The sequence below is a fragment of the Cyprinodon variegatus genome, unplaced genomic scaffold (assembly GCF_000732505.1).
Source record: "Cyprinodon variegatus isolate N-32 unplaced genomic scaffold, C_variegatus-1.0 Scaffold1027, whole genome shotgun sequence".
In the NCBI taxonomy this organism is placed as follows: domain Eukaryota; kingdom Metazoa; phylum Chordata; class Actinopteri; order Cyprinodontiformes; family Cyprinodontidae; genus Cyprinodon; species Cyprinodon variegatus.
The window spans coordinates 229,546-250,789 of NW_015151480.1; the positions used below are offsets into that span (position 1 = coordinate 229,546).

A 21,244-nucleotide genomic window follows, 5' to 3' on the forward strand; every position below is an offset into this window, starting at 1 on the left:
TTACCTCAGTAGAACCAACCTTTCATTGCTGAGGATTCTGAGGATTTCTGATTGCTGGAGGGCTAGCCATTTAGCCTAAACAGCAGATGAGTGTAAACTATAGCCAGCATTAACGCTGATTAAACTTAACCTGATTTAAAGTCAGAAATAAAGGCATTTTAGATATTCATATCTCTTTATTAGTCTTTAAGCATCACTATTTTACACCCATAATTATTTCTAAAATAAAACTCCTCATGCAATCATTTATCTGCTCAAACACTGCATGAAAGTGAAGGAAAACAAACAAAAGAAAAACTCTTTAAAAAAAAAAAAAACAAGAGAAAAAAATATAAAAATATTTGAAAAGATGCTGTGATATGGAGCTTTGGAACCAAATTAAGGATAAATAAGGAGGGATTTCATCCGCCTCCAGAAAACACCAAGGGGCTGCAGGACGTTTGTCTGACCTACCCATCGATAATGAGGTGCTCATAAGGGGCCTTCTTGTCACAGACAGGACAAACCCAGGTGGGTTTCTTCTCATTCATCTGAATGTAAAGCGTTGCGTCGAAGCATTGGAGATGGGAGCATGTCAGCGCCCTGCATGGGATCATCAGCCTCATCTTCCCCAGCTACAACGGAGGGGGAAACACACTGCAGGGGTTACTTTAGCCACCTTAGTAGGATAAACATACCAAAACCAAATGGCAATGCAGAACACTGATTAGGGAGAGTTACGTTGTCAGACATGTTGAGCAACATATGTGTTGGCTTGACTAGATGGTTAAAATACAACATAAAGCTTATAACAGGTGATTACCGGGCAGAGCAGCGACACGCGCAGGCTGGTTGTTGCTATTTCACTGTCGGGGTCTGCTGTCAGCTTCTCTTTGACTGAAGGAAAGAGGAAAAGGAAAACAGCACTGTGAGAAGCAGGCAGGTGGAGCTCTTCTTTGCAGATGTGCTCATTTAGTCTCAGCGAGCATCAGGTCAGAGCTGATAATGAGTTCAGGAGCTCCTCATAATACACCTGAATCTTACCATGCATTATAAAACAGTTACTGACTGCCTAAATAAACAAAACAAAAACATATGTAAAGTCATAGGATGCTTATAACTATACCTATATCATATAACAACGAAAGATGAACCAAAATCAAACCAATTTTCCTAAATTTATAAGCATAAAGCTGGAGAAAGTCTGAGTAAGCAAAACTAGGAAGGAACCGCAATCCTGAGTTGACAGATGAGTTTTATTAAAGCTAGAAACACTCTGAATAATGAAAATTTCCCACATATTTACATACTATGTTAAAGTTTTGACTAAATAAAGACACTATACTGAAACTCTATTTTATCTTTTATTTGTCGCTAAATACTGAATTTGCAACAAGTAAAATATTAGAGCAAAAAGTAGTAGTATGTGAAGTGCAATCAGTAATGCACAAACAAGGCGGCATATCATAAAGGGAGGGGAAAAATTGACAACCATCAAATTCTGAGAAAAAGCAATTTTTGTTTTATTTTAAAAATGAGCAAGTTAAGAAGAAATGACTTGGTTCTCTACCTGACAGTTTCAGAGGTTTTGAGATGGCAGGTTTTAGACTGGGCCTGTCCTAGAGTTTCTACAGGTAGCTGTATCTTCATATCTGGGCTTTGTTTGGCTGTGCTGCTTTCTTCTGTCAGCTAATAAGCTGCACGTCTGAAGGAAGCACATGGCCACTTATTCAGTTAGGCTTTCTGTGACATGAGCATGGGAAACCATCGAGTCCTAGAGTTTTTAGGGCTGCACATTTTCTTTGGGTTAACAGTGCGTTCGGAGGTGCCATGAATAGAGGAGAAATAATCTCTGGTCACGGCAGAGGCTCAGATTACAGACCTACTGCTGTGAATAGTGACGACAAAGCGACACACTGTAACGCTCTTCTCTTTCTCCTCTGCCCACATCTTCTCCATATCATATCTGCCATCTGCACACTGCTGTTGCAAATTGCTGCTGCTTTTCGGTTGCAAAAAATACTATCAGACAAGTAATGAGTGCACTTATTCGCTGCTTTAGGGGATCGTACTGCACTGTTCAACTAAGCATAAATTTTACCCCTCAGCATACTGGGAGTTGTTCCAGCGTGCAGAGCATGCTTCTTATTTCCACATTCTCTGCAACACACCACCTGCCCAATCTCTATTGTTTACAGCTTGTAGCCTAATTATTGATAAGGACGTCTGTCTGAAGAAACCCCTTCCTTTGACATAAAAAGTTTCTGTAACTAATGTAGCTTTAGACGTATCAGATGAGTAAGGAAAAACGGAGGACATTAATAATGAGAGGCAGTGCTAGTCATTTAGGGGCCCTAAGCACAAATGTTTTTCAATTATTCTGTATTTGTCAGTCTAATTTCCTTTATTTACCAATTAAGTTTCAGTATTTTTTTAAACAGCTGCAATAAACAAAAGAGAAATTAAAATCTTAAGAAAAACTTTAAGCAATTATGCATCAACAATGGTGCAAAATTAACTTGCACAAAAGATAGCTGTGTTTGACCAATCAGGGGTGAAATTCAACAAAAACAACAGATTTTAGGAGGCATCAAATTAAGGAAACAAATTGAAAGAACTTTAACATTATGGAGTGTAATAAAGAAGTAGGACTCATCCTATAGGTGATGTTAAAACAAATTCCTCCCAGGCATGACCGATCAAGTTACTGCATTGCCAGTCGCTCATAAATAAACACCTATTAGAAGGTGTAAGCATGACATCCCCATATCCATCCATAACTGCATCCTGATCAGACACTCAACCCTAACCCCCAAACTGCTGTCAGTCAACAAATCATCCCTCCTATTGAATGACTGATTACCAAAATAATATTTATCAATTCATCAAACATGTTACTTTCAGACCAAAGTGCTGTCATGACACCAAAAACATGCAGAGATAAAAACCTTAGACAGCTGATAATTAGCATTGTTAGCCAGTTTTTCACTTTTTGTGTCTATATGTGCTACTGTGAAATGGTGGTGTTGTAATTTATTTAGGTATCTTAAGGATGTTTATTGTACAAAGCAGAGATGTAACAATGATACAGTTCTGAAAATTACATAGAAAAATAGTGCAGTTAGTTGACATAAAGCCTCTGCTGACAAGCATGGCCAAATTATGGGTGCTGGTTATATTAGAATATCATGAAAAATTTCATTTATTTCAGTATTTCCATTCAAAATCGTTAAATGTGATAACTATTTATTGCAGGCAGACTCATAGAATCCAAGTATTAATTTCTTCTCATTTTGATGATAACTGACAACTAATGAAAATATCAAAATTCAGTAACTTAGAAAATTGTGTCACACTCTAATCAGCTAATTAACCTTTACATGGTCTCTCAGTGTAGTTCTGGGGGTTACACAATCATAAGAAGGACTTCTGAGTTGACAGGTGTCCAAAAGATGATCAATGACAGCTTACACAAGGAGAGCAAGACACAGAAGGTCATTGCTAAAGAGGAGGGCTGTTCACAGAGTTCCACACACATTAATAGAAAGGGAAAGGGAAGGAGAAGATGTGGTAAGAAGAAAGTGTACAGGCAATAATCAAACCACAGTCTGGAGAAAGTTGGGAAACAAAACCCATTAAGAATGTGGGGGGAGATGCACAAGGAGAGGACTGCAGCTGGAGTCTGTGTTTCAAGGACGTCCATTCATTGTGTCAAGCTGCTCTTGAAAAAGAAACGGCATCAGAAGGTTCTTGCCCTGGCTCAAGACAAAAAGAACCTGACTAACGCTGAGTGGTCTAAAGTTACACTCCCTGTTGAAATTAAAGTTGCATTTCCTTTGGAAGTCAAGGTCCCAGAGTCTGAAGGAAGATAAGAAAGCACAGAGTCCATGTTGCTTGAGGTTCAGTGTAAAGTTTCCATAGTAAGCGATGGTTTGGTGTGCCATGGCCTCTGCTAGGGTTGGTCCACTGTTTTCAGGTCCAAGGTCAACGCAGCCTTCTACCAGAAAGTTTTAAAGCACTTCATCCTCCTGGCTGCTGAACAACTATATGAAGATGTAGATTTCATTTTTTCCACAGGACTAAGCAACTGCATGCAGTGCCGAATCAATAAATATGAAATTATTACATAGTGTTCAATAAATGATACATTTTTTTAATTAAGAGTAATTTTCATTTGAGACATTCTTGTTTGTCAAAGAACACTATTGCCACCTACTGGTTTGTGATGTCACGTTATCGGCTGTTGATCAAGTCCCAGTGCTATCTGGTGTGTGTCACAACGCCCTATTATCCAAATCAGCTTGAAACATTCTTCCAAATGTTGGCTACATATTAGGTGTTTTTTCTCTGGCCAGAAGTTTTATGGCAAATCCTCCCTGTTCAAGTTGGCAATCCAACGACAACTCCGTCTGTGGAGGATCATGAATCGGAAAGGTGAAATAACACTTTTTTTTTTTTTCACTTTTAGCTGATGTATTCCAACATCCAACTGCCATGCACGTGGGCATTGTCAGTTTCACTATAGCTCTGGTGAATTTCAATGGTGAAGTCCTCTGCAAAATCTTCAATAATTGTTGTTGATTGCAGATGTGTCTAGTAGCTCCCATTGATTTTGCTTGTAAAGCGGGGAGAAAGGAGCTAGGCTTACCGCACCGTGACGTCACTGCCGGAAGATGTCAGGAGTGAGGTGTTACAAAATGGCCGCTCCCAGACTCCGTGATCGCAACGAAAATTTGTATTTTATTTTACTGATCAATGCTAAATTCATTAAATCACTGCAAACGTATTGGTTTTAGGTATAAATAATGATCCATTGGTTATTCCTTGCTGACCGGACGTCACCTGACCTTATCCCCATAAAAAAATTAATGGGGTAATGTAAAGAAAAGGATGGGATACCCCAGACCTTACAAAGGAAAATAAATGAAGGCCACCTCCTAACACCTGAATAGAGCCTCAAGACTGATCAAAACTGTGTCACGCCGCTCTGATGCAGTAATCCAGGCAAAAGAAGCCCCAGGTAATATTAAGTGTTCTATACTTTCATACATCACTTGGCCAATATTTCCAGAAATCCATTTTTTGTATTGGTCTAAAGTAATATTCTGCATTTTTAAGACACTGAAATTTTGGGTTTTCAATAGTCAGTTTTAATCACTGATTAATCCAGGTGTGTCTGGCCAGTTACTTAGGTCATACACACCTGGATTAATCAGTGCATCCAATCATGAAAGACAGGAAACAAAGGAGCTGCATTAAATTCAGGAAGTAGTGGAGCTGTGCATAGAGCCTATTCCTCTTTGGTTGGAGTAACATTGGGAGGTTATCTTTTGTCCAAAGCTTTCTTAGCGTTAACATTATCTGTCAGATTTTTCCTTGGAATCTAGATCTGCATTTTTTAAAATCTCTGATTTTTTTTTCTCTGGACACCCTCTTCTAATCCATGTGGAAACATCCATTCCAAATGTTAATCTCTTTGCCAAACCACTCATATCCATGTATAGAAGCACTATGCTGCCACCACTGTTTCCCTGTTGGTATAGAGCTCTCTGGACACCCAGTCTTTGCTTTTGTGGAAGAGCTATTTGGAACTGGACACCTTAAAGATGAGTTTTCTTTTCATGGATTGGAGGTAAGGATGCAATGGAAGCGAGATCAGACGTAGAGAGAAGAAAGAGCGCCCATAAACTGTTTGTGTTTGAAAGACTCAATTATAGTAATGTAGAAGAGAAGTGTGAGGTTGTTTAGTTTATTTCTGATTCCAACTGCAATGAGAAGACTCTCCTCTTGTGTTTTTCTGCAAATACTGGTATTTTTCATGATCAAACCGAATCCTTTGATTTCTTTTTCAGCTTATTTTCAATCTATATTTAAGTAAAAACCTTTGATTTCCAAGCATGTGCATTTCCAGGTAGGAGTCCCTTCACTGTAATGCAACATTTCTGGCTCTGGTCGGGGTAAACTTTCAGAGTAAAGGAGTCCATTTGTGCATGAAAATGATAACAATCTTCTTAAATGTAAAAATCCAACATATGAATAAGTGTGAGTATAATTGCATATTTCTATTATCATTGGTTTGGATCTGAAACCCATCAGAGGGTTCAGACGTTGTTCACACACCGAATTGAAAAGCTCCAGTATAAACTAGAACAATGCAGAAGAACAGCAGCTCTAATTAGTTGTCTGACAAAGTGAATTTCTTATTTAAATCCCCTTGAAAATACAGACAACACTACAAAACAAAACTCTCAGTTGTCTTTTTCCTTCCACCACTTTTGATTAAATATAGAGAATAGATCATTTGCAGCTCTTCATCTTCAGAGCTGGGTGTAGCTCTGAATCAGGACAGTTTTAGCCCTAAAGCATTCCAGCTTCTAGGATCAGTTATCCTGCAAAGAAAAGGCCTGGCAGTTCTTACTGAGAGCTCTGGAGTGGTCAGGGTTTCTGATGCCTTTTGCTCGCAGTCTCTGCAGCAGCACCGTGGATGACTGCTGCTTCACCAAGTAAACAGCCATGGAGTAATTCTGCAGACACAAATTAAAACAGCATTTATGAGTTTTGAGATTTCTGAATGTTGCTGCTCTCTACGGTCTGAACATAACGAGAGTGGTGGTCTGGTGTTTGGGGCATGGAGCTTTCGTTCTGGAAAGTCTCTAAGCTCTAAATCCCACTGACCTCCACTCTGGGTCCCTGAGCAAGGGCCCCAAAGTATTCCACAGTGCCCTGCTCCCTGGGATTAAGCTAAATGTTGGGGAATAATTTCACTGTAAGTAAAGAAAGAAGAAGAAATGTATTTTGTTTTTCTGCTAAAATACTAAACTAATTCGGATTCTAATGTATAATTTCTATATTAACTATTAATTTTTAATTGTAATTGCTTTCTTAGAGTAATTTGAATAATAAGAGATGCCCAAACTCTGTTTTTATTGGAACATATCTGTGCAGCTGTTTGGTAATTACTTCCTGAATTGGCTGCACACATACTGTAATTAGTAATAAATACTGTATGACTGAGTCAGATCTATGAATTTCATACATTTGCAGATTTGCATCTTTAACACTAGGATTTTACTAACCAAGCCAGCTACACCCACTGTCCCCAACTGGTGCAGATTAACCCCACTGCTAATCCCAGTGGGGTTTTATTTATTTATTTATTTTTTTGCCAAATCTGGCAAAAAAATAAATAAATAAATAAATAAATAAATAAATAAATAAATAAATAAAATCTGGCAGTGGGTCTACAGATTTGGGCTTGCAAAATAAGGTAAGAATAGAGGAACTCTGTATCTGAATCAACAATGATGTATAATAATACCTGATCTGAACAGACAGAAAGCATATTTGTCTGAAAAAATTCAGAATGAATTTTCAGAGGCGTTTTCAGTAAAACTGGGATTTAACAAACTAATTTGATTCACTTCATTAAGCAGGTGATGCCTTGATTATGGACGTAAACAGAGAAGTGCTTGTTGATTAAATTCATAGAAAGCTAATTAAAATGATAAAAGTCTAAAGGAATTAAAAAAAAAACATACAAAGTTAGTGGGAGAAATTGTGACGAGTTTAAATCAGAGGTGGATAATCCAAACCCTGCCTAGTTTTCCTTTATCCTGTTGGTTTAACCAGGTGATCAGCTGCTGGAAATGCAAACAGTTGGACTAATCTCTGTTCAGGCTTTTTACTCTCCAGATCTGGAGCTCGATTATCCACCTCTGCTCACTCTTGTTAGCTAAATCTTTTTAATGTAATAATATGAAATGTCAAGAAGAAAAACAGACGTGTTTAGCTCCTACCCTCCCAATCTCTGCCGTCCACGAAACCACGATGGTGTTTGGGACTGTGGTGGACAATCTGACGAGTGAGGTAATGTTGATCGGCCGGCTCGGCCGCTTAGGCTCAACGCCATTTTTGGTTGGAGGAAGATAACCCTGAAAATCAGAGAGAAACCTCAGACTCCCAGCAAAACATAAAATCTTTCATGTTTGCGGATGCCAAGTCAACCAGAACTCCTCACCGGCAAGTTGCATGGCTTCCCGTTGACTTTGACACAAAGATTGGAGGGGAAATGGTCTTCCTGAGGACAGCTCGTCTCCGACAGACAAAACCGGAGCTGAACCTGAACCGAGAAGTCACATTTGGTCCCCGAGATGTCCCTTTGAAGAAAGGTGATGATTATTATCATGATAGCCTTATGTGTTTGTGGCTTATTCCATTTCGGTGTCCTTACATGGAGCTGCTGATCTGCTGGACCTGCTGCGGCGTCAACGCGAAGGCAAAACACGTCTCCTGAAACCGCTGGCTGTTGTCTGACGCTGCAGAGAAACAAAGAAGAAAGGATTTACTCACATAAATCTCACCGTCAGAAGACCTGTTACAGATTATAGCTTTTAGATTCACATCTAAAATCTATGGTTGAACTCACAACATGACATATTATTTCTAAGGGCTGTTCTTCTTCTAACACTCAGCACTCTTTGACCCGGGGCCAGCTGACCCTCCCAGCCCAACTATTACCTCCTGCTGCACTGCTGCTTTTTAGCTTTACCTACTAACACCTGCACAGCACTTTGCACATTCAAACATATCTATATATTTATCTAGAGAGTTCCATGCTTTTCTACTTGTGTGCCATTAAATCTGCTGTTTCTGCTATTTCCACATATCCATTACTTAAAAAAAAAGTCCACTGCTGTAAATTGGTTATTTATTCTCCAGACTCACAGTATTTATATTATAAAAACACTGTACAGTACAGTATTTTTTACTTATTTATTCTTTAACTATGTCCCTTATTCTGTTATTTTTATACACTTTTTAATGTCCACATTTGAGCGACCACTTTTCTATGATCTTTTGGGGGACAATAAGGGATTTTCTCTTCTAGATTGCCCCTTGGGGATAAAAATAAGTTATTGAAAACCTTCTGATCAATGATAGTAGCAGCATTAATAAAGAAGTCATGAAAGGAGTTTAAAATTAAAGCGTAAAAGTTCAGAATTTTCTGTTGAAATATACCAGAAAAGTTTATCTAAACAGTCAAAAAGGTCTTAATGCAGCAACAGCAGTGTGATGGATGATGCTCCCACCACATAATGTTAGTATTGTTTTCTTGCTTTATATTATATTACAGTTTATGTTTAAGGTGGTTATTTCTTTTAGACAGGTATTTTCTAATGGATGCACACTTAAGTTAATGTCTGTCTGAATGGTTTATTTATTTGAACTTTTTTTGGAGGTGCTGCTGATACAAACCAGCTGGAGGAGGAAACATGGAGCATACCATTTGCTTTTTGAAAGACTGACGGGGGAGACTTGTTCCAAGTTGTTTATAATTGGTTAATTTTGTCACTTAAATACTCACTTATTATTGTTTCTGCAAAGTAAAAGTTAGTTTTGCTTCATTTGTTTCATAGAATGCTTAAGTTAATTTTGTATTTATTGGTTCTTTTGGTATGTCATGCCTCCCTCATGTGGTAGACTTGGGTTACTCCATCCCTATTTAAGCAGCCTTTAGTTCTTTGTTTGCAGGTCAGTTTCTTTGTTTGAGTTGGTTCCTCAGTTGACCTCAGTAAAGTTGGGCCCAGATCCATGTTATTGATTATTTAAGTTATTTTGTATTGCTTTTGAGCCTTTGTTAACAATTTTTGACACTATTAAATGAAAGTACTTTTTCAAATTTTGAACACCTTTTGTCCTTATTCATATTCATATTTATTTTGTCCCCCCCAACCGGAAACATTGTAATCTATTTTATTTATTAAGCACATCTAAAAACAATAAAAGACATATTAGACTTAATCATAGCAAGCATTAATTTCTTGGAAGAGTCCAGAGATCAACAGCTCCTAATTCTGCAGATTTAACATCAATTCTGCAGGTTGCTCATCCATCTGTGAGCTTTTTTTTTGCTGATAAAATTTAAACCCTACAGTGGATATCATTAAGCTATTGTGCTAAAACACAAATACAAGGACGGAAGATCTTCAAATATCTCCTTCGCAATGGAAAGACTTGCTAACGAGTGCCTGAGTGTCAGAAAAAGACCTCACACTGAGGTGAGGATAAAACCTGCTCTATTTATAGGCCCGCCCACAGGTGGTGGAAATAACGGTGCATCTAACTACGGCCAGCAGGTTCATAAAGTTACAAAATAAGTTTGTGTAGGAGGCTAGAAACAAAGAGCTGGTCTGTAGTTAAATGTAATCATAGCGATGGCGTTCATTTTCTTTAATAATACTTCTACTTTAAAAGGAGCTTTGTCTGAATATAAAACTTCATCAGGGGTAAAAAGGTTTGGATTTATCGCCTCAGAGCCGCTCATGAGCTTCCTGGTTTCCCTGCTCTATCATCTGGCTCTGCTTCCATATACTAGACCCAGATGTTTGATGACTATCTAGAGGCTACTTTGGTTCATTATAGAGAAGTATGAGCATTAGGCTTCCAATACAATCTTTTACTCCACTTTGGATTCTTATAAAGAGAGAATTTTAACAAAAAGGAGATAAACTGAGGGCTTTAATGAGTCACAGCATAAAATATACAGATGGAAAGAAAAAAGGGTCAGAAAGAATTACGGAGACGTTCTTCTCATATGATGCATTTTTAAAACATGCCAAACTATTTTCCCTCAGAGAGGACACATCATTTGAGCCTCTCGGTTTGAATCAATAAGAATATATACCATGCAGAATGTAGGCGAGTTGAGGCTTCTGCCCAATAGTGAGAAGAACCTCGTCAGCACATGTTTTTAAATGATTCGCTGCCAATCAAAACTTGTTCTGAGAAGTAGTTCAGTTATTTCACATTTCGCAACAGAACATATTGGACACAATATTTAGTGGATTTATATATCAACAGTGTCATGAAATCTTTGCTTAAACTGATATATTTAACCATTTATGCCGAGCTTTAAAGGTCAAGCGGGTAAATTAGCCTCTAGATTTTCAATCACTTCTAAAAATATAATCATTTAAGATGGTATGAGCATTTAAATTTTATTTCCTGACTAAATGTGTTATTTTTTCTTAATGTTCTGATTTTTATTGAAGCATTTTCACTCCACTCTACTACTTGCTCTCTGAGCTGCTTCAATCATGTTTTCATTCGTCTTGTTGAAATATTTTACTCTGTGTGTTTTATAAATAATTTATTAAAATGATGCATTTTAGTGGTTGGGTGCTAAAGCTCATCTTGAGTGGTGAGTTTTGCCATTATAGAAAATAAATAATATATATTACCATAATGTTAAGCAACAATGTCACAGTTACTTATTTCTCCAACATAATGCTGCCTTGAATTTACATGCTTCAAATTTCTGTATATTCGTCATTTTTCTTTACCTGCCGGGACCTTTGCAGGCTCGCTGCAGGTTTCTACCTGCAGCAGTCCGTTTGTAGGAGGCAGGACACACCCTGATCCTCGTTAATATAGGCATACATTCACATCTACAGACATCTTAACCTAACGACCATGCTCTTAGAAGGAGCTGGAGTACAGCAGAGTTTTAAGAGCCACAGCATGCATGTTACCTTGCACAATATTTGAATAATGAATGAGAATTCTCATCAGGCTGGAGCTGCCTGAACTTTTCTCAGCTCTGAATCCGTGCAGAAATTCACCTGTCAGTTTTTCATCAGTATGTTCTACTGTGCCATCCTGTACAATCATGCTGTTTAAACTCATATAGAGAACACAACATGACTAAATAGCTGGAAAATATTTTAGTGAAAAGTTATCCTGCACCCATGCATATTCAGTCTGCATGTTTGATCTCTTATTGTGTAGATTTTCTTGATCTTTTTTGTCTTCATAAACTCATAAGACCTTTAGTAAGGCAGAACGTACCCAGAGAATCTGAGATTGCAGGGATTCAAACTCTCAGCAGCATTAGGTCCATTCTGCTAATTTGTTTGCATGTAGGCGTTGAGGGGGCTGAAAGCTATAGTTCCTATGGAGGATTTAACAAACCAGTCCTGATCCTCCTATCATCTGGTTTTCAAAAAGTAATTAATTTTCTCCGTAATGACCCATCTCACCTCCCAGTGTTTATCAATTGTATGTGATGCATTTACCTTTGCATCCATAGCGCTTTGTCCTTTGAGCTGCAGCCTGTGTGCTGCAGAACAAACACAAAGCAGGAGTGTGCTTTCCAACAACAGTCTCTCTCCTCTCCGGGCACACAGGTTATAAATAGAAAGTGCTCTCTCTCTCTCACTCCTCCAATCACTCTGAAACTCACCCTCTCGTCTGTGGTGGTGGATTTCTTTCTGGTGTTTTAATGTGCACGGTCAGGAGATCCAAGATGGACTCCTTCATCTCCAGAAAAAAATCTGACAGTGGCTTATTTAAGATGTAAATAAAGAGCGTAAGTATTAAAAGCTGAACTATAACCACAAGGCTTCCCTCCTTTCATTATTATTTATGTTTAAAGGGGATCTGTCCCATTCATCCTCTATTCTACTAAAACAAACTCCAGATGAAGGTGCTTACATCCTTAAAAGGAAACGAAAAAATGTCTAAATGTTTTATTTGCACAGGGCAGGATCATCTTTCTCAGGTAAATATGATCTAGTATCAGTATCCGGTTAGCTAAGCTTTACATAAACACCAGAAACAAGAAGGCTTTCTGAGTCCAAAGGCAACAAAATCTGCCTTCCAGCTGCTCTAAAGCTCATTAATGAAGAACGCTTGAGTCCCTGTTTACAGGAGGATGACAGGAATAACCACAGCGGATGATGGAAAGGAGTGAAGGATCAGCCCAGTTTAAAATCCCTCATCCTTCAGACTGATAGCTGGGCTGAAGAGGCTTTGATGTGGGGAAATACATTTTTCTCTCATCGTTGTTCTCACTCAGCAGCAGAAACAAAGTGCATTTAAACATTAAGTTAGACAGAAAGCAGATAGTTTATTTATGTCTGCAGGATAACCTCAGCACCTCATCTATTCCTTTAATTTATATTTCTGCAGAGTACTGGAGTGCAGGACTTTGTTAAAGGGACATACAGATATCTTTTCATCCTGTTTTCATGAGGACTCCAAACCTTTACCCTGGACAGGCAGATTCAGCAGAGTTAGATTAAAAGCAACCTCTGAACTTCACTGTGGCTCAGGTGCTCATCAGAGCATTCAGTTCAGACACAATTTCCACCCTGACTCATTATTAATGAGCGGTTTCCTTCCTCTCGTGCAGAAGCCGCTCGACTAAATCAGCAGTAGCAGAGCACCAGCTTTAGGTTCTGAATTTTCTATGTATGAATTTTTTATTTGCTTGAGCTTTTTAATAGCGATTAAGATAAACGTAACAAAGCAAAGAGGCAGAGATAAAACTTTATAGCATCTAATTCAATGTGTATTCTCTTTGCAGCAGAGTTCACATTAGGAACTCCCATCTTTTATCTCAGGCTTTATTGTCTCTAAAAGTTGCGTAAATCATCTAATTTTCTTCACTCTGTGATTAAGTTAATAAGTGAGCAGAAACTTTAATTACTTGTTTCCTCTTTAGTGCAGCAATAACTATTATAGCAACAAAACGTTGCTCATCATATAGTGAGGGAAATAAGTGTTTGACCCCTTGCTGATTTTGCAGGTTTGCCCACTTACAAAGAATACAACAATCTACAATTTTAATCATATGTACATTCTAACAGTGAGAGACAGAATCCCAAAGAAAATTCCAGAAATTCACATCATATGAATTTATTAAAATTGATAACCATCTGATGAGGAAAGACACAGAACAATAAAACATAAAGGATCCATCATTTAGAGCTGCTGATGCTGAACTGGTTGGACATCCCTGTTCTAGACATTGATGGACAGTATGTAAAGCTTTTTTGGGCAAACAGAAAATCCACATTGTTATAACAGCTGCTATACACTGACTCATTTACACTTTATGGAGGAACTCATGCTGGTGAAATACTGTAGACTATAAAATAACAATATGATCATTAAATTTTTTCTAAATCAGGAAAAGTTTTCTGGTATACAAGGTTATCGTTGAACTAAAACTGATTAAATGATGAAAAACTAGAATGATAACATTTTTTGTTAACTGAAAGAACAATTAAACTAGACCTTGCAACAACAACAAAAAAAAAACTGAAAACTAACAATATTTAATAAGAGTTTACAAATCTAATTAATTTTTTAATTTTTTTAGATTATGTCTCTCAGAGTGGACATACACTTATGATGACAATTCCAGACGACTCCATAATTTCTAAATGGGAGAACTTCCAAAATAGCAGGAGGATCAAATACTTATTTACCCACACTGTATATACATAAAATTAACCTGGAATTAAAGCAAGTTACATGGCTTATTACAGAAATTAAAGCAGAAATTTCCATTGGTTTACTTTAAGTGATTCTGCCCACTTAAAATGAAAAAAAAAACAAAAACAACTTTTTATTCTTAAGATGTGTGGTATGCTGTATGTACAAGTCCTGCTTTGGTCAAGATTAGTGTCCTGCTCTGGAAGGAATGTGACATTATACCTTTAAGACTCAACTTTTGGTTCAGATTAAAACACATTTTGCACAATGAAATGAGCTAAAGCTTGTGAAACAGTATAAATTCCTATAACTCTTTGTGTCTCCCTTTCACTCTTTAATTACAGGGTTTTTTTGTGATTCTACTAATATAAATTATATCATACTATAAGCATTTAATGATTAGTATCCATAAGTAAGAAATTTTATTAAATATCACACAAAAAAAACAATCATCACACGCAACATTGCCCTGTGCAGTGAACGCACATGTGAAACTGTGTGCATGTTAGGGAGCAGGGCTGTGAGCTTCATTGCTCTAGAAGCCTGCGATGGTCAATAATTTGGGCTGCCACATATTCTTCTTCCTGTTTGTTTATTTATTTATGCACCTTTAGCTGAACTTTTTTAAAAGACGTTTTATTAACCATATTCATCCAAATACAACTCTTAAATGTACCTTTTTTGTAATAAACAGATTTGATAGTGATATATTAAACCGGTATTGAACAGTAGCTAGATCATGCACCCAGAACACCTAAATGTTGTTTATTCAAAAAAAAGACGGCTCACACGTCCAGCAGGCTGAGATGCTATGAGCCCGAATGAAATAAAAAAAAAAAAAAGAACGTACTCCTTGTTCAATTTTCATTATATTCAATTTTACTTATGGCAAGCAAAAACTGTCTCCATTTCTCCATATTATGTAAAACAATTTGTTGGGGACGACAGCTCACAACACAGAGAAGAAAAGATTGGTCTAATTGATTTACAGTAGGGATGCACAATATAATCGGCCCCCTATCGGTATCGGCCTGTATCGGCCTTAAAACTGAATATCGGACATCGGCCACCCCACCGATATTTAACCCGATATTTGATCAGCTTCTGAGTTTCTAAAGTCTAAAAAAAAATAAAAAATACTACTTCTTCCTCAAAAACTTCTGAAAAAATATATATATATATATTGATACATTAAAATATCCCCATATCTTCATATGCTGATATATTGCCATTTAAAAACACCATATCAATCTCTTTTACTAATGAAATATTGCTATATGTCATCGTTATGCTACGAAATCCCCCGAAAATTCACAAAATGTTGCCATTTTTTTATATGTTGATATATTGACGCAGTATCGATCTATTTTACTAACAAAATCTCACAAGAATTTGCAAAATATCACGAGAGTTTGTAACAGAACGATGAAATTTCACGAGATTTTGAAAGTAAAATAGATCAATACCGCGTTTTTAAAAATCAATTTAAAATATGAAAATATATTTGAGTATATTATTTTTCAAAGTGTCAGAATTGGATAACAAAACTGCTATTTTCAATGACTACTTATTTTTGTCCAGCTTTAACATCGGTATCGATATCGGTTATCGGCTACATGAGTTTTAAAATATCGGCATATCGGATATCGGCCAAAATCCCAATATCGTGCATCCCTAATTTACAGTATATGTTTGATTTGATTTTAAGCGCGAAGAGTCCGCAATCTCACAAGCCCGCAGCTTAAAGGGAACATTGCTCCTAAGCTCTTTAAATGCTCAAACATCTTGCCATAAACATGGCAGTCAGCTATTAGCATGTTGGTCAGTATATATGACCTGAACACAGTGGAAGAGAAAAGAAGATGGAGGAGAGGCTGTGACATGCTGCGGGGGTCACTCAGACGAAAGTACCTTATCTTGTAAATATAACACGCGCCGCTTCCTCTTTTTGAATGGAAATATAGCGCTTTATATTTCTCAACTATTAGAGGAAATACAGCAGGGTTCAACTGAAGGCGAAAAAAGTTCAGATGATCTTTCACACCAAACCAAAAGAAGCAGGGTTCCAATGAACCCTGCTTCGTATATTAACCGTATATTAACCAGCTCTGTAAAACTGTCCTTAAATGGTCCATTTTACAAGCAAAGCACTGAATTTTACATCCATTTATTCAGTCTGAGAGCTCTGCTGCTCTTAAAGCTGCACTTTCTTTTATTCTGCCCTATGATTATCGTGTATACAGCTGCTAACCTGAGTTAATGATCTGGTACTCTGAAAAACACGTTTAAAGGAGAAATGCTTGGGTTGCATTTTTCTAAATCTATCGATCAAAAAACAAACAATTAAATGTGATAAGCTAAGTAAGCTGTGAACTTTAAACATTTTTCCTGCAGAATAAGGGGCTCAGCTCAGGGCCTTGCCTGTGGTCACCAAAGCGTATTCCAACAGTGTAAGAAACGCAAACCTAGAAAGTTTTTCATTCCCCCCCCCAAGACAAGTTGCATGACTTAAACTTCAGGGAATGTGCTCGACTCTATAGTCCGTCTTTAGCACAACAAAGCCCAGCTGGAGTTTATTAACTTGTTAGTGGCTTTGCTACTTTTTCTCTGCACCACAGGCACAAACACACAAAGGCTGCCATGCTTTGTGCGTTGACACAAGCTAAAACAACATTCACAGGCAGAACAAAGGCAGATATTCTTTTTGTGTCAGTCAAAAGCAAAACTCAGACGCTGGAAGGATCTGCAACAAAAGGTCAGATCTGGATGCTTCGCTCACACTTCAACACAATGACAACTAAAAATCGCTCTACAAACATCAGTTGCTGCCCCTCTGACAGCTGTAATTACCTTTATTATCAGCATATGGACGTTATAAAATAAGAAAACCTGACAGGCTTCATTTAGACCTAGGACCAGAAATGTTGGCATTTAAAGGTTTCTGGGTAGTCAGCTCGCTTTGCAACCTCCATCATGGAGTGCAGCAGGCATTTCAAAATGCCTTTAGGCCATGGCTTCATAAATCATCCACACCAACAACATTTTATCCTTAATTTGCTGAAAAAAAATCTATATCAAATTATTCTTTAGGGCAGAAAGTGTTTCCTTTTTTTTTTTTTTAGGATATGAACCAAAAGGACCGGAGCTGCAAATGTTTACAATTTTTAGAGGTCGAGTTTGTCAGATTAAACAATTCGAGGAGATGTTGATGAACCAGGAATAAAGCCGGTTTAAAAGGCTCTGAGAGATGAAAGCCATTCACAACAAGCTGTTTATAGATGAATGCAGCCAAGGCTCTTTTTGTTGATGTTCATTTGCTGCGAGACGGCAGAGCTGTTTACAGTGAGATGAAAATTTTGCTAGATGAGGGTCGCTCAGGGGTCAGAGTACGAGCTGGTAAATATCAGGTTATGTTTTCACACAGAGCAAAGTGGTCAAAGGCTGCAGCCAGAACAACAAACCACTATGACATCCTAAATAATGTGAATGCAGGGGATAACGAAACCGAGCACACTCCCTTTAGACCAGCTGGTCTCAGCGACGCAGAAACTAGATAGAAGTATATTGACACATTTAATGTGATGTATTCTTTAAAGTTCTTTAATGATCCTTTTAATCCAATTAATAGTACATCTGATGTAGCTAAACTTTGCCTGAAACTTGCTTGTTTTTATTTTAATAAAAAGCCAGAATGCAGATAGAATGCAGTTGGTTTGGATCCTGAAAAACTTTTCATTTTATAACGCACAAAACTGGCTTAAGAAAGCATTTAGCTTAAATTTTCTTAATCCTCCTTTTGCACAGTGCCCTGTGTAAAACATATGTAATAGGACTCAATAAATACACTACTCAAAAAATTAAAGGAACACTTTGTAATCAGAGTATAGCATCAAGGTAACTAAACTTCTGGGATATTGATTTGGCCAGGTAAGTAGCAGAGGGGGTTGTTAATCAGCTTCAGCTGCTTTGGTGTTAATGAAATTAACAACAGGTGAACTAGAGGGGCAACAACGAGACGACCATCAAAACAGGAATGGTTTTATAGGTGACACTGACATTTTTTCCCCTCCTCATCTTTTCTGACTCTCTTTAACCAGTTTTGCATTTGGCTAGTGTCACTGTCACTACTGTTAGCAAGAGGCGCTACCTGGACCCAACAGAGGTTGCACAGGCAGTCCAGCTCCTCCAGGATGGCACATCAATACGTGCCATTGCCAGAAGGTTTGCTGCGTCTCCCAGCACAATCTCAAGAGCATGGAGGAGATTCCAGGAGACAGGCAGTAACTCCAGGAGAGATGGACAGGGCTGTAGAATGATCTGGGAGGAGATACCTGTATGCATGCCTGACAATGTCATACATGCACGTCAGGGCCATACAAATCACTGAATACCATTTTGAGTTGCTGCAATGAAATTTAGGCAAAATTGACAAACCTGCCTCATAATTTTTCACTGTAATTTTTGGGGTTTCTTTGAATTCAGCCCTCTGTAGGTTGATCATTTTCATTTCCATCAAATGATGTGGCATCCTTTTGTTCCCAACACATCACCCAGTCCATATCAATATAAATAAACAGCATGATTTCCCCCCCCATTAAGATCTGATGTGTTTTCAAAGTGTTCCTTTAATTTTTTTGAGCAGCGTATATTTCATGTGTTATTTCAGAAGGTTGATTTCCATATCTCGGAAGGTGAAATAAGGAATAAAGCCCAAGTCTTGATTTAGATAAGTACAATTACAAAACATATTTGCAGACTTTTAAAGGCTAGTAGTTTCTTGGATTTATTCCTCCATAAGAGCAGAAAAATAAAACAAAACAAGATGCAGCGTTGCAGGGTCACTATCAGCCACTGTTATGATGAACTACAAAACTGATTAATGTGCATTTGTCAAATGCTAAGTTTGATTAAAGCTGCTCTGAAAACTGAAGAGCCAGAAAAAGCCAGACCTCATAAACCATTTCAGTTTATGATTAATTAATGCAAGACTAGTACAGCTACACTGCTGATTTTAAGTAAAAGAGCTCATAATTACATTTTGACAATTATTTTACAATAAAACACCTAATTGGACCAGAGGGTGCAACTGTTTCTGAACACCTTAAAAAGCTTAGCCCAACCAAACAGCAAATCAGAGGACATGCAAAAAAACTTAACAATAAGTGAGGTTTTAATGTAATAACATTAAATTGCTTTTCTTTACCGGAGATTAATAATCCCTAAAGGCAGCTTCACTAAATATTAAATATGACAGGACTTAAATGTACTCATTTCCCCCTTTTTTTTTTTGCATTCCCTAATAAAGTAGAATATTCCAAATATTTAAGGAAGTCGTGAAGTAATGAGGTTCATGTTTTCTTTATCAACACGGAGTCAGGCCTGACATAAATAAGAGAGAAAAGAAAATAGAAAATTAGACGAAGCTTATGCAGCCCAAGGCCATCGTCTCAGTGAAGGGTTTATACGACACAGCCCTGATTTACTGTGCTCACCAAACTGCTTGGGATTTTTCCTTTTTCGTGACAAAGAGATTAAATCAGCTAGAAATGCCGATAAAAACCTAATATATTGTTTAATATCTTATCAGTTGGCAAAGGTTCAAATAATACAATTGACTTTTAAATCATAGATTTTTTCATAGAAAAGTTCATGTGGTTACTCTAGCATTTATAAACAGTTTTAATCACATATTAAAGAAGCTAATTAGAGTGCTTTAAAAGTAAAATGTTTTGCAGACTATCAGTTACTGACCTGACAGCTTAGTTCATGTTTTAGTCTCAGCTGTCCTAGTTGTTGCTCTGATTGGGTGTGCAGGCCACTAACCACTGTGGTGCAGTGTTGGTTTATCAAATAATTGATCTAGAGAGTGAAATCTTGTACTTTACTGTACTTGTGCAAACTCCCCTTCATCGCTTGCAGTGAAAGACCCAAAATAAACTCTATAAACCACCTGATTCTGACTCATTCATTAATGTAGGCAGACCAGGTTCTGAACATTTTGGCATTTAATTGACCTTACTGGCTGCAAAGAGCGGGTTCCTGTTAGGCCTGCTCAAAAATAGAGTCAAATCAATCATCTAGATTAGTTTGATGCAATATCAACATCTCTCAATAGAAAAATGGGAAAATTTCTGATTTTATTATCTGTATACGTTGGTTTACAGTGTGCATTATGAGTATATCTGTAATAGACGGGAACTTATTAATCTTAGATTTATTCAGCTCCTGACTGTAAGTGGATCAGCCAGTGGAACAATTGACGTGACTCTTGTCAATTAACCCAGGAGGCAACTGACCAATCAGCAATTAGGATTTCTCCCTTAGAGAAACACCCTTTTTCTGAAGAAGCCTTTGTCTCTCTAACAACTTTAGGGTTTTGCATTAGGAAGGCAAAGCCGACACAAGTTTTGTGTAAAAAAAAAAAAGTTTTTAGAGGGTGGAACACCATTTATTCTATTTCAGAAACTGAAAAGGAGTCTGATAAAGAGAACAACATGACAAAGGCCAGCTGAGAATAACAGTGATAAATGGAAGCTACCCGTTGTTTGCCTCTACAGTGGTAACGAACAATCCTTAAGTCTTGTCATAACTAATTTTTTGCTTATATTTATCATGAAAATCATGAAATTGAAGAAAATTGTTTGGGGGTTCTTTTTCAGGGCTGGACGAAAGCAACTATAAGAAAAGCAACAAATAAGAAATACAAAAATCTGGCCACTTTGCAGTGTTGGAAGAAACTTGTAAGGTTCATTTATTATACAAATGTTTTCAGCAGATTGGCTACAAATATTTGGGCACGGTCAGGTGTGAAAGACAGACAAGCCGTTTTAATATAAATTCCGTTATAACACCTTTACATTCAAGATATCTCAAATTTTTTTATGACTAGACGATTTAGCGATTTAAGATATCTCTAATTATATTTTGACTAGTCAAAATACCTATTCGAGTATCTCTGATTACATTCTGACTAGTCGAAATAACG

General features: G+C 37.4%; 1 protein-coding gene across 1 annotated transcript in view; it reads right to left on the reverse strand.

Annotated features, from left to right (window-relative positions):
* LOC107100913 (E3 SUMO-protein ligase PIAS1-like) overlaps positions 1–21,244 on the reverse strand; it is a 41,254-nt gene that overhangs the window by 8,471 nt on the left and 11,539 nt on the right. The window contains exons 2-7 of the mRNA XM_015399592.1: positions 8,210–8,294; positions 7,997–8,135; positions 7,776–7,910; positions 6,398–6,503; positions 803–876; positions 454–614 (exon numbers count right to left, since the gene is read on the reverse strand). Coding sequence (XP_015255078.1) covers positions 454–614; positions 803–876; positions 6,398–6,503; positions 7,776–7,910; positions 7,997–8,135; positions 8,210–8,294 — 700 coding nt within the window. The remainder of the gene's footprint in view (positions 1–453; positions 615–802; positions 877–6,397; positions 6,504–7,775; positions 7,911–7,996; positions 8,136–8,209; positions 8,295–21,244) is intronic.